The sequence below is a fragment of the Malurus melanocephalus genome, unplaced genomic scaffold (assembly GCF_030028575.1).
Source record: "Malurus melanocephalus ecotype Western Australia unplaced genomic scaffold, MMel_1.1 scaffold_745, whole genome shotgun sequence".
Lineage (NCBI taxonomy): Eukaryota > Metazoa > Chordata > Aves > Passeriformes > Maluridae > Malurus > Malurus melanocephalus.
The window spans coordinates 11,075-25,210 of NW_026623977.1; the positions used below are offsets into that span (position 1 = coordinate 11,075).

A 14,136-nucleotide genomic window follows, 5' to 3' on the forward strand; every position below is an offset into this window, starting at 1 on the left:
TCTTTCTAGATACAAATCAAATACCCATGAATAGAAAAAGTTGTTGACCTTCAGCCACTTTCTGACTGGGGTGCTCTGAGGTCTCTATCTACAGCTGAAGAAAATAATGTGKTCTTTCAGGGACCCTTATTACAGTCAATTTGATAATTTTTGTTTAATKGAAGCAGCCATAATCAACATTCTCATGGAAATAACTGATAGTTAAATATGTATAATGGAGAAATGCCACACTTTCCATGTTTARGACTGTGACCAGCCCTGGGGCTTTAAAGAAGAGTTGCCCTGTCCTCTGACATATTTTGTAAAATTACTTTATGCCCTGAACCTAAACTGTGAGTCCAAAGAAATTTCCTTGGTTGAAAACCAATTTCTGTGGCAAAATTTAGATGTGAGGATCTGAGAGATATAATGCTATTAAACCATGACAGTATCTCTTGGGTGTTTTGGGAATTACCTAAGTTCAAACTTCAGAATGTGTGTGTGTGGGTTTTTTTTTTTTCCAGCTTTTTGACCATAAAATAGGATCGGATTTTTCTTTTTTTAAAAAGAAATTACCTATTTTAAAGAGCTTTTCTTTCCCACTATCTTCTTCATTAGTTATGTGATTAATTAAAATTGCACTTCCTTTTAAAAAGAAACTGTTCAGCAAGCATGTGTTGCAGCAGTTTCTCTTTGCTTTGCACAGTATGTGTTTTTTAACAAGTAAAAATTATCTTGAGAAGGTAGAAAGGGCAGAAAAAGAACGATTTAAAGACTAGGATTATTATGGGATAGAATGTTATGGATTTTTCTATAAAAAAGACTTACGGATTTTTAAAAGAAACAGACATCTTAATTTTTATTTGTACATATTAAAAACTTTAACAGAAGTTCAGGAGGGAAAGCTAATGCATTGCTCCATCATTTGGTTACATTAATCCTTAGGCAGCTCAATGTAACCAAAACACAAGATGGTTTGAGATTAGATTTTGAAGTGTMATAAATAACCAGGATTTACCCAGTTGCTTTGAAAAACTTGTCTGAAAAGTTGTTACTTGTATAAAAGTAACCAAGTCTTGTCATAGTTCTCAYACCTAAGAAAACTCATTGCATGTAGAAATGTGAGTCAAAATGTCAAATACACATGAATAAAATAGGAATTATTTTTCAGAGGTGCTGGAGCATTATTGATGCTAACCAGTTCTAATCACCTGTGAAAATCACACAGAAGCATATACATAGCACATAGATGAATTCACCTTTATATTCCTTCTTTACAAATAGTATTACARTACTTTAAAACTGACTATAATATTATAAAATATACAGATAATATAAATACAAAATATATATAGAAATACAAAAATACACTAAAATACAAGTATTCAAATTTTATTACCTGAATCACTGAGCTTTTCAGTTGACTTCTCCCAGTCAGGGAAAGACTGCAATAAAGAAGGAGTAACAGTGCCCATGTGAGACATAAATTCACAATAACAACATCTTGTTTAAAGGATTTCTATCCTAAATAAGTGCTATCTTGCATGAATAGGGGTATTTCAGTGTGTTTGAAAACATGAACTGGGAAAAAAGGAAATTAAATACAATTTCCTTGGTCCTGGGTCTAAACATGGATTTGCTTCCTTCTTGTTGACCAACTTTACAGATGACTTTGTATTTTATATGGTTGCTCTGTATTAAATCAACCAAGCTAACTCATAATCAAACTCAAAATCTTCTGCAAAGAATTTGAACCAGACCTAAAACTCACAGTCTGAGTTGGAAGTCAGATTGGAAAGGTGTTCAGGAATTTGCAGGTTTTGTTCTCAAGGAGCTCTTGTATGGYTGGTTTATGTAAAGTGAATGAGGGATATGAGACTCTAAAAGTGTTTCTTTTATTTTCATGCTGTCTCTGAAGCAGTTAACTGGAAACTGGAGACTTGGAAGGAATGTGACACCGATTCCTGGGTCACAGCAGGTGCACAGTGAAACCACTGCTCAGAAAAGACTTGTCCAATGTGAAATCTGTAACTGGAAATGTGCTGAAGGYAGCCAGGACAATCAAGAGTAATTAGTCACTAGAAAAGTTCCCTGGAATTGAGCAGCATGTGAGATTCAGCACCTGGGTATCATCAAAGTAAATAAATGTCTGCCTAGAGGACAGAGGCAGATGGAGTTACTGACAGATCATTCCTTTGTTTCTCTTTCCAGAAAAGCTGTGACTCTATTCTCCTATTCATGCACCTTTGCCATTACCTATTTCTCTCATTTTTCTTTTCATGCTCTAATTATCCATGCAAGTTCTCAGATTATATTTTCCAAAAAGAAATATAAATGCTGTTCAGCAGTAGTAACAACATTCCTCCAGACTGTTTTTGTATTATCCCAAAAGCAGGGTTTAAATTCTTTGGAGGTGGCTGTGGTTGAAATAAAAGTATCCCAGTTGCAATGACAACAGACTGGAAACATTTTCATCTTGAAGTTGGGGGATATTAAAAATGTAAATTACTGAAAAGTAATTTTGGCCTGKGTGTTTGGGAGGGTATCATTCAGGAGAGCCAGACTGTTGAACTGCCTTGAGCATCTCTTCCCAAAGGCAGCAGTGCCCACCTGAATTCAGACCAGAATTCATGGAATATGTTTTAAGGCTCACTGTTCCAATGCAATACAAGTTTTGCCAAAAAAAATAGTTAAAAATTTTATTTTTCTCACTGTAACCTGCTCAAAGAGACTTGCAGCAGTCATCTTCTCCTCTTCTGTTCTTGGTTCTTTCACATCCATCTCTTCCAGCTCATGTTCATGCTTAAAGATGTTGCCTATATATTCCTGGTGGAACAATGAAAAAGAACAAGAAAGATGCAGATTTTTTTTTTGTAAAGGTTTTCTTAAAATAGATATTTACATTGCTATAATTGTACTAACTGTTACAGAAAAGAACACTTTTCCCACATTTCTTTATGCTTTAGAAGATCAGTTGAATATGAAAAAAGGGTTCTAAACACAGGATTCTGCCAGAAAGCTACAGAGTACAGAAAAAACTAATAGACAAGCTTTGCAGAAACAATTTGTTTCCMGTGCCAGTTCTTTTAATTTCTTTAATTTCTTTCTCTTTAATCTTAAAGGAGGTGGGAAAAGGAAGTGTAATACTTCCTTTAGATCTTTATTTTGCTGTAAATTTTGCTGATTTTGACAAAGCAAACRTGTGGCTAAAGGTTTAAGATACCTCTTTCTGGAACAAATCAATTCAATAAATATTGATATGTGAACAATGAGGGTGTTTTCATTGCACATTAATGCAATGTTGTCAATGCTAAATTGCAGTTCTTCCTTCCCAATGTAACAAACAGCATTGATCTTTCTCTAAAAACCTSTAAAACAGCAGCTCTGGTTGATGGAGAGATTTCCCTTGTCATTTTGGTGTGGAACTTTTTTTATAGTGTTGCCTTTGAAAGATTAGTATGCAAATTAAAGAATAATACATTCTTATACATTCATAGACTGTAAACCAGGTAACATTTGATTCTCCTACACTTGCATATCCTAAACATGTCTGGGCTGGACAGCTGTCAATGTTTTTCTATTACAGGCAAGTTTTCTTGAACTATAATGCAGGGGGAGAAAAAAATGAAAAAAAAAAAAAGAAGATCTAACTGGCTACAATATGCTACTACAGAGTAGGGATGGTCCCAGATTTTGTCAGGCCACAGCTATTTCCAGTCAGACTGGAATGTGGAAATGTTYTGTATGGATTTATGAAAACAAATAYACAACCAACATTAGAGTGTGTCTCAGGTACCAAGGTAACTGTAGAATTATAGTGAGCTAGAAATTCTTGTTCAGCTTTATAGATTGAAATTCTTAAGACTTTTGGAAGGAAAACAAACTCTAAGCAAAATAAAAGTGAAGTAATGAGACCAATAGCGCCAGCAAGGAAATGATATGTTAGAGTACTATCTGTGATAYATACTGGACTAGATCCCATGTATTWGCTCAGAAAACTAGTTTTTGTAAGAGGTAAGTGAGACAATTGAGCTTTTTCAGAAAAATACTTATAGAATCTATCTATGTAWGAAATAATTGTTTTCCAAACATAGTAGATCTTTTTTTCCTCAGGTATATATTTACACGTTTATCATGCCAAATTTGTCTATCTGTCTGTTCTCTATTGCTTACTGGAAGAATGAATAAATGTAGAATTGAAGTACCCTGAGGCAAAGCTGCAGCTTTTCTCTCCGTTCATCACTGAGTGGCTCATACTGGAAGAGCTGTCGGATTTGCAGCTTCTTGGGACATTTTCTCACAGGGACTGGCAAGGGCAACGGTGCTGATCCAATGCAGAGACCCTTCCAAACATAYTTTCTGTCTGGGGGAGCTGTGATCTTCTCCTGAACACAGAGGAACAAACAAAAAAGAGCAAGAGGGTACTTATATTAAAAAATGCAGCTATTGGCAGTGTGTGTCAGATGAAAAGCACATGCTCTCCTTACAGAATCACAGACCCAGGCAATAAGGCCAATAGATTCCTGGGAACAATTTATCTATCCAAAAACATCTTCATCTGGCAAGATAAACTCCCCTTAAAATTGTTATATCCCCTGACTGAATGAGCAAAAAGCCCAAGGGGACCATACATTCCCTGCCACAGCCTAGCCCTTGCTTTGTCTGCTTAATAAACTGAAGTTAACATTCACATTRTTTAGAGCTTCATTTCCCCACAGAGACAAACATCTATTGCTTTAACATCAAAAGACAGTTTTGAAACAACTGTACCTCAGGACAAAAAGATTCTTCCTGAGTCCATGACTGAAGATATGGAGGAATGATACTCTCTGGTTCTTTCTTCATTAGCCAGGGGGACTCTTCAGCCACAGGGCGGAGGACAGTAATACTTAAAACACCTGGTTTAAAGATATATTTTGCTAAGAATCAGTTCAAATTAAAAAATTATGCACAAGTGTCTCAGACCTACAGAAAAAAAGCACTGAGTATGAAAAATCTTATTGCCAAGAGATAAAATTCCATGTATCCATGGGTACAGAAAATATCCGATCACTGAGTTAGTTGGACAAGTTCAGATTACTCAGCCCATTTTTAATAATAAACTTCTTTTAAAAATGCTGATTGCTTTGGTTCTTGGTTAACAGTCAGCTGTATAGTGTGGGGAGTATCCCAAACAAGGAAGAGCAAAGCATTGATCCATGTTTACTGAATATTAATCTCAGAAGTAGTACAACATATTCAGAACACACATAATTCTCCACTGTATTTTTTACTGCATAATCAGATCACTGGATGGATTTCATTAGAGATGATTTATTTGTATTGTTTGCATAAATTTTAACATTCTTCAAAATATTTTTTCCAGCTCAATCCAAAAATTACTTAATCTACTATTATCTACCCCATAGGTGACCTTCAAAATGGATATCACCAYTGAGGTACTTTGTCACAGTGATAGAAAATTGTGAGGCCTTGTTGTCAAGGCAAATAGAGCCAGAAGTCTGGAAAATCAGATGTGCCACTGCCACAAATGACTGCTGGTTCTAAGTTTTCTTGACTGGGGTTTTTCACTGGGTGTGTATGCTCTCCATCTTTCTGATTTTTTCACCTTCTGCATCTTTCTGGCTCCCTCCATGTTCCTTCTTTTTTCTTTTTCCCATGGCAAAATTATTTCATTTGGTTTCTACAATGGGGAACCAGTCATTTTTGTGACTACAAGTASATTTAAAAATGTGCAACACCTTATGAGAGTAGTAAGTGGGAAARCTGTTTTATGTCATATACTTATGACATAAATCTATGAGAAATATGTCTTAGTACTTTCTGGCTTGAAGCAAACTTCCCTTATCATCCCATCATATCCAGGGGAACCATACCTTCCTCTCTTTTAAAGATATTTTTTGTTAGCAAATACCTGTTCCACCACAGTGTATTTTATAGAAACACARCATCTCCAACTAAATTTGCAATGACAGTCAAGCATTCCAGGACTTAACTTCTTGCACTGCTGCTACAAGGTGGTTAATACTGGCTATTCCAGTAATTTTTACAGCTTCTTGATATGTATTCTTTCCAACAGTCAGGCTAAGGGTCAATGTCAGGGCATCATTTTCTTCAGGGTTCTATCATTAATATATTTAATGATATTAATGAATCATTAATATCATTGAGACTGCGATATGTTCAATTTTTTAATGATAAACATAGAGAATATATCTATTTGGTTATCACTTTTATTTTGTGACTGAGAGTGGATAAAAACATGCCATTTGTTTGTTCACTTATCCCTTAATAGTGTCCTTCAGTCAATTCTCTGCTTCCCAGAATTTTCCCCCAAACTCCTTTCTTTCACTCCTGGAAGTATGGACCCRTGTTTACATCGGTGAAAATATTTTCTGTCCAAATAAGAATTTTGAAACTTAGCAATTCTTTCTATTAGTAGTCTGTCAGAAAGGTTTTCTACCTGGCTGTTGTACAGGCTCCTGCAAGACTGCAGTGTCAGGATCACTGGARGCCTCAGATAAATATTTGTGTACATCCTTCCTCCTCAGGAGCTCSGTTCCAGAACCATCCTCAGAGATGATGAAAAACCTGCACAGCCAAACACAAACRGGGCTCTACTGAGAAAGCAGAACTCTGACACAACAGCATCAAATATGCAAATACAGAATACTGAACCAAGGGAGCACGAATCTATAAACCCTGTACAAACACTGTGCAGTGAAGAAAAGGAAGTGTTAACCTCCTGTTTACCTGGGGGCATGCTCATCATAAGTGAGAGGTTTCTTAACTTCATCTGCTGCTGAACTTCTGTCCTCCAGGCCATCAGAGCCAACRCTGGGAACACACACATCTGTGCTGCCATCAGCCAGCACCTAGAGCAGAAATCATCATTTTAACTCATTACTTGAGTTAAAAGATACTTTTAAAACAACAACTTACTGGTGAGCTTTAATATGACCTAGCCCAGTGAAAGAAACAGAACAAAACATTTCATACTGAGCAACTTGAAACTCACAGGAAAAAGRAATAAAGAGGAAAACTGAAAAGACAGTGAAAAAACCAAAACATTTCTAGAAAGACATGCTGTGCCATAAATACAAATATCTCATGCTGATATTTAATAAATGCCCAAGGACTGATACAAAAAATACTCACTGGCCAAGCCAAATAACTGTGTACTCAAGACAGACAGTGATGTAAACCTCCCTGTGAGGTATAGATATATCCATGTATATATAGTGACACACACACAAGAGACACAAATGAATATAAATGTATACATAACTATATCTATGTCTATATGCTAGTATGGTAGCATAATCACACAGTACATACAGATAGGTGCATACACAAATAAATATTTATAAAGCCATATATAAATATAAATGTATATATACAAAGATACATGCATWTCTATATAGGTAAACTGGAATCAATATATTAATCCATATATACACATCCATATATGTTGATATATGAAGAGACAAAGGTACAGATTATATATTAATATCCATTTATATATATATACAATCTGATTTTAAGAGATATTGATAAGATAAAATCACATAGAATACAGCAAYTTGTTTTCTTCTATGTATTTTACCATGAAAATATTTCCTTCAGGATCCATCATCTCACAAATAGTGCTGGAAGTGTGTTTCATAATGTATCTCCCTGCTTGTTGCTCTTCTTCCTTGCTGGTGGAATCAAAAACTTCATGGCTATAAACTGCTGAGCAATCTTCATCAATGAAAAGAAAGCCTCCTTTGCTGGGTAAAACCTATGACAGCRAAGAGGGAAGAGATTCAATCCTTAYRGGTGAAAACTTCAATTTAAGGGTACCATGAAAAAGGACAGATACAAATCAAGAGGACAGCTTTCAGACATTTAATACTAAATCATCCACTATAGAGGAATCAAAGGGAGAGATAAAGAAGGAAGATGAGGTCCAAGAGGTAGGCTGATCATAGTCTCTGTAACATTAAACTTAGGAAATTCAAGACTGGGATTTAAATGTACTGTACATTTTTGAGTATCTAAACATTATCAGAGTACAAAAGGGATGGAATAATAGGATTTGTGAAGAYTATAGAGAAGGGAGGTAATCAAAGTGAGAGCTGCTAATGGCAGGGAACTTGGAACACAAAGATAAAATGTCAGTGTCCCAAACTAAAAATAATTCCCACCTGATAGGTTCCCTGTGGCTTTGCTAGAATAGATGTCCCATCTCCAAAGATGGTACAACAGGTACCATCCTCGCAATTTGTWATAACAGTAGCAAACTCAGGATTCTCTACTTTTGTACTTTTGACCTTCCTTGTGGTGGCTTCTGAGGGCTCAACTAAGAATGAATACAGATCAATGAGACAGGAGCATATGAATCATGGAAATGTCTTAGGATTCAATTTACTTTCTCCCTCATAGTGCTGGATCTTTATCTCCTCAGTGCAAGACCTTCATGAACTTCATAGCATCCTTTATCACATATTATTATGTAAAAATACRCAACCTTTGAAGTTCTGGACTGCAAATTCAATATAGGAAAACATGACAGCAAAAAATATCTTAACCCTCCATAGCAGGAAAGTACACTCTAATGTATCAAGTATGGTATTAACCATAGTGATCTGGATACTTGTAACATATAAGTTGGGTCACTGAAATTCTTTTTGCCTGTAATTCTATCTCTAAAATGTGAATAAATTCCTACTCAGCACAAATCTTGGAAAAYAAATCAAACAAATACATTCATCTGGTCACTGCCTTTCCATTGATGAGACAGATCAGCTGAAGCGTTTTTTGACTTTTAAAATCCCACAGGGAGATGGATGTTCCTGAACATTTTCTGCTAGCTCAGTAATGGTCTTTCCTACACTGTGTTTGAACAGTCCAGACACTCACACAGGAAATGTCCCCTTCATTTTAATTAAGGAGGGCAGGATTTGCCTAGCAAACAAAGCAGGCACAGAGTAAAACACCAGCCAGAAGAAACACAGATGACCTTTAGCCCTACTTACTGCAGGCAAATACAAGTTTCACTTTTCTAGGCGTGACATTTTCCACAGCCATATTCAGAAATTCTGTATCTCCAAGATTTGTGAGTCCATGGCTTCAGTGGGGAATATAAAGATGTCTTGGTCCTTATATACCTCTTTAATTAAGACTCAAATCAGCTTGCTTGTTGTTATTAGGGCAGGTGGAGAAAGGGCAGTGAACATACTAGAACTCTGGTCTCAGGATGAAGGAGGACCATATAGGTATGAAAGAAGGAAATTTAATTACCTGCAACAATATAATTTTTGCACTGAATACACTTCTGAAAGAAAACAGACAAACTAAGCCTAGATTGCACTAGTAAGTCTGTTATCTATAAGCCACTTTTAGTATGTATTTTGACAATTTTCTGCTTCACAAGATACATCAAGTGCAAGAAAAGTAAGTGCTCCCCTTTTGATATTACCTGATTCCACACTACCCTCTGGTACAGAAYAGAATTTACATTTTTCATAACGAGTTGTGATCCTGGTACCATCAGCATGCTCCACTATTCTGCTACGACCTGGCTTTTCAAGAATTATCACTTCATCTTCTCGGACAGTCATAATCTGAAAGAATGAAGGAATACTCACTTATATTGGCWCTTGTGACACTGTGATCAGACATTGAAGCTGTGAAGAAGCTACACCACCACACCTTTATCTGCTTCAGAGACAGAGRAATCACATTTTCTTCAAAATTTAAAGCTTTTGCATTTCTAACAGCGCTATAACACAACCCATAGGATGTGTCCAAAGAACAAATCCTACAATTTAAATGATGGTAGCCCCCTCTCTTAGCTGACAGACACTGCTACAGTAACACAAAAATAGTTATACCGCTTCATCAGATGGGTTTGTGGACTGATACATTAAAAGTGGCTTCAGATCCATTCTTGTTGCACCCTCAGTGCCCACTTGAATGCCTAAAGGAGTTGTTGTTATCCAGGTTCCTGCCTTRGGGTTGGTCACATCCTGAACAGTATTTTCAGATTCCTCATCCTTGGCTAATATACTGCTTTTGTCACTGAGTTTTCCTGCATAAACAAAAAAAAATCTGTATCAGATGTGATATTCTCTAAGGCAAAAGATAAAGCCAGTAAAGTGCAGGGTTTGTGAACATTGCTTTTGACAGARTTGCAAGAACTGTTTAACAGGCCAGAAGAAAATTAAAATTCTGCTACTCAAAGGCATGCTCCTTAACTAACCTTATCTAATGTGCTTCCTTACAGAAATAGCAAAAAGCATGCTAATGCCATSAATCCTATAGTGCCATCAATCCTATCAGAAGAAAAGGATGAAGATCTCTTTATGAAAGGGAACTGGAGATATCTTACTAAGAATGTTATGGAGAATTCTTGTCTCCCACATTCAAAATAACTTAGACTAAGTGTATGCAGAAGACAAGAGTGTAGTCCAGAGAGCAGGCTAAAAGACTTACAGCAAATATCTAGCAACAAAACCAACCAAACCAAACCAAACCAAAAACAAACCCGAAACAAAAGAGATGAAACTGTTCTCTATAAATTTGTCAAGAATAAGCAGAGGAGAGGAAAGATGGGGAAGGTGAAAAAGTTATCATAAATAAAGGACAAGGAATAAAGGACAAACACTGGTCACAGATACTGAGAATTCATATTAGAAAATGATTTGTGCAGCAATTTTTATTCACATATTCCTAATAAATTTTAAGTTARTATGACAGGTCATAATTATGTTTTGTATTTAGTAACACTGACAGTGATCTTGGACTACACTTTGAGGTATGAAGTAAACATTTATTTGGTTCTTTTTCAGTCAAACAAAATACACTAAGAATGGCTATTTTACCACCAASCACAAATCCATACAGTTGATAATGACCAATAGTAAATGCCTTGGAATACATCCAGTGAGAAAGAAAAATGCATCCCCTGTTAGAAAAGCATTTCTTAATACAAAGGCTAAAAACTGTGTAAGACAAAACTAAGGATTTAGCACTACTGTAATTGCAAGGATTTCTTTCAAAAGACTTTGTGTTCAATCACTCTGCTATCAATAATGTTCTCACACAACTTTTTACTTATTAGAATCCTACTATGTTAGAAGAAAAAGAAATTGGGAGTAGGAGATAAGTGATATCCTATAAAGGTAACAYAGTGTGCAGCAGCTGAGTACAGATAAAATTGCATTTTCACACTGACAGAATTTTCAGACTAAAGAAATATGCTTTTTATTAAGTATCATCAGCCCTAGTAACTTTATATCTGTCCAAAACACAAAAAAAGTTACCTTTCTTAGTGCTGATCTCAGATAAAATCTCTGATTCTGGTATGTTTTCTGGAATTGGTGGTGGTAAGACAGGACCAGAATCAGGACTCCTACTCACTGTGCCATCAGCAAACAGAATCTACAGAAATCAAGGACATGAGGTTAAAATCGATTCAAACACCACTAGAAARTCTTAAAAGAATGTGTCACAAATACAGTATTCACTGGAATACAGTGGATGATGGAGAGGAAAGAAGTAAAAACTTTTAGAACAAATACAAGAAATATTTATTAGAAGCTATTTTACAGAGAATGAATAGGWCAGACTATTTCAGATGGAAGGGATCTACAACAATCTCCTGGTCCAACTGCCTGACCACTTCAGGGCTGACAAAGTTAAATCTGCTGAGATCCATTACACTCAGCTCTTGGCATGCATGTTCTCAATGTGGCAGATAAACTCTAGAATTATTCCAACCACCCCTAAATCAATTTATAAACACAGTACCATATAAAAAAAAAGAAATGGACAACATATAGAAACAAGTGTTGAAATTGTAACTGTAAGGAATTAAATATTTCTTCTTTTTTGAGTGCTTGTCATAGTAAATACTTTTTTGAAGATTCATAGACATTAAGGTAAAATTAAGAAGCATGCACTCATAATCTCTTTAAACAAAGACTGCTGTAAAATCATGCTAGGCAGTAAGAGCTACATTTTTCTATCAGGAAACAGTATGTTGAGAATATATAGATACACAGTAGCTAGTTTCCCTGCATATTTCTGAAATGGATATACTTATCAGGGATCCTGGCTAAATGGTTTAAAATCTAGTGTAATGAATAAATGCAAAGAACTTATACTAAAAGTGTTGTGGTCTACTTAGACAAGAAAAAGAAATTCTGGAAATAAGGAATTATTTTGACAGTTTCTGAGTCAAATTAGATGATTCCTCTTTTCATCTTTTGCTAAGTACACAGAGTCTTAGAGTTAAAAAGAGTTGCTTGTAGATTGGTTCCAGTATTTGCAAAGATAGTGTATAGCACCTAAACTGTCCCAGATTTCTAGACAAGCTAAATATGTGTAAACAAAGCAGGTACTTAGGAATAGAAAGATTTATTTTCCTGAAAATTTAGGATACATAAAAGTAAATGAGTGAAGAACATTTCATATCTTTTCTGGATCACATGTGACTGTTTAAACTGAAAAAAAGATATGAATGCTTTCATATTGCCAAAAATACCCAAAACAGAACTAATCCACACTTCAGATGCTTAAGTCCAGGAATGTAGTTCTCTGAACCATATTCAGCTATTTCCTAATCACAAAGTTGCCCAAAATCAAAGTTGTCTGAAATTCTCATACTTAAATCTTCCTAAGTTCTGACTCTGAACAAAGCCAAGAGCATTTTAGTCTTGAAATGGCTGCGTAATTCAGTTTTATTTAAGTACTTCATCTACAAACTAGACACTATCTCAGTAGACAAAAATAAGCTTAATCACCTTCTATTAAAATGAACTGTACTGCTTGCAATGAATTCTACTAAACATACCTGGGTAGATCCATCCAGCAGGTACTTTATGACAGTTCCTTGACTAGTGATGACTCTTGACACCTCTTGTTCTGTTTGCCTTGATGAAGGTGCATAAAGAAGAGAGTTCTTTACCTTTTGGGGATAACTCTGTCTCACCAGAATTTCCAGAGCAGGCTTTTCAACATGATCACTTTTGGTGTCTTCGTRGCTTATTTCACCTTCTGTAACCTGCTGTTCCTCCTCTCCACTTTCCATAACCTCTTTCTCCTCTCCTTCATCTGYTTTGGCCTCACTTTCCTCTATCACATCATTCTCTGCTTCAGTGGTAGTGGCTTCACCTTCCAAATCTGAAAATAAACTTTGAATTATTTAATACTGTATAGCACACATTCAAACAGTGCTACACACCCAGCATCATGGTGTTAACAGAAAATACAGCTTTAGGTGAGTAAGACTAACCCACCTTGGCTGAATCCATAATCCACTGAGTAAGGAATTTCAGAGAAAAATTAAAACCAGTTACCTATTCAGAAACTCTGCATCTTCCTGTGAAGGTGGTTGTCTTTCCAAATGAAAACAAGGGAAATTTGAAGATTGATTTATCACGGATGTCAAACTTTTGGAAGACTAACTGCCCATAAAGGTGAAAAAAAAAATCCCACCTGAGTTTCACCAGGTTTGAATTTGTAAAGAAACCCAAGTTATATATTCTGTCTGCTTGAATAAGTAAATTTTTTAGATGAAATGATGGCAGTGTTTTGAGTATGCTAATGGGTATAATCATGGTAATTGTATTGAGAGACTCCATATATGTGTCTATGATCTCTCTATTCACCTCAGCTATTCAGCATTTCAACTTTTGCTTCTTGCCAAACTATGTATGTTGGAAAACACTCTGCATGTTATTTACTTCATACCAGAAAAATCCGAGCACATTTCCTGGGCTATACAGATTTGTTGTACATATGTACTGAATGACATTTCTACATGGCTAGTTTTAAAACTAGATGCCAAAAAATTCATGTTTGTCTGCTCCAAAACCTAATGACATGACTAAAATACCCCAAGATTGCTACAGTTTACAACATGCAAAAGTGAACCTCATGCTGATTTTCAAAAAATTGGAAAACAGAATTATTGCACAAGGGTATGACAGGCACAGAAGGTTTTAAGTATCCATATACCCCATCAGTCTTCTAAAGGAAATTCAATCATAAGGGCAGAAATGCTTATTATGAGTGTTATCTCTGTATGTACTGGATGGTGTAAATCAAAGGATTTCTGTGAAATAATTCTTGTTTGAAACKGATTGCATCTTTTAGCAAAGCAACAAT

General features: G+C 35.7%; 1 protein-coding gene across 1 annotated transcript in view; it reads right to left on the bottom strand.

Annotated features, from left to right (window-relative positions):
* The window catches only part of SPAG17 (sperm associated antigen 17), an 84,349-nt gene that overhangs the window by 10,976 nt on the left and 59,237 nt on the right, over nucleotides 1-14,136 (bottom strand). Inside the window, exons 26-37 of the mRNA XM_057384766.1 lie at nucleotides 12,821-13,149; nucleotides 11,289-11,406; nucleotides 9,858-10,054; nucleotides 9,443-9,587; nucleotides 8,169-8,323; nucleotides 7,586-7,762; nucleotides 6,733-6,854; nucleotides 6,443-6,570; nucleotides 4,750-4,877; nucleotides 4,185-4,364; nucleotides 2,698-2,805; nucleotides 1,379-1,424 (exon numbers count right to left, since the gene is read on the bottom strand). Coding sequence (XP_057240749.1) covers nucleotides 1,379-1,424; nucleotides 2,698-2,805; nucleotides 4,185-4,364; nucleotides 4,750-4,877; nucleotides 6,443-6,570; nucleotides 6,733-6,854; nucleotides 7,586-7,762; nucleotides 8,169-8,323; nucleotides 9,443-9,587; nucleotides 9,858-10,054; nucleotides 11,289-11,406; nucleotides 12,821-13,149 — 1,833 coding nt within the window. The remainder of the gene's footprint in view (nucleotides 1-1,378; nucleotides 1,425-2,697; nucleotides 2,806-4,184; nucleotides 4,365-4,749; nucleotides 4,878-6,442; nucleotides 6,571-6,732; nucleotides 6,855-7,585; nucleotides 7,763-8,168; nucleotides 8,324-9,442; nucleotides 9,588-9,857; nucleotides 10,055-11,288; nucleotides 11,407-12,820; nucleotides 13,150-14,136) is intronic.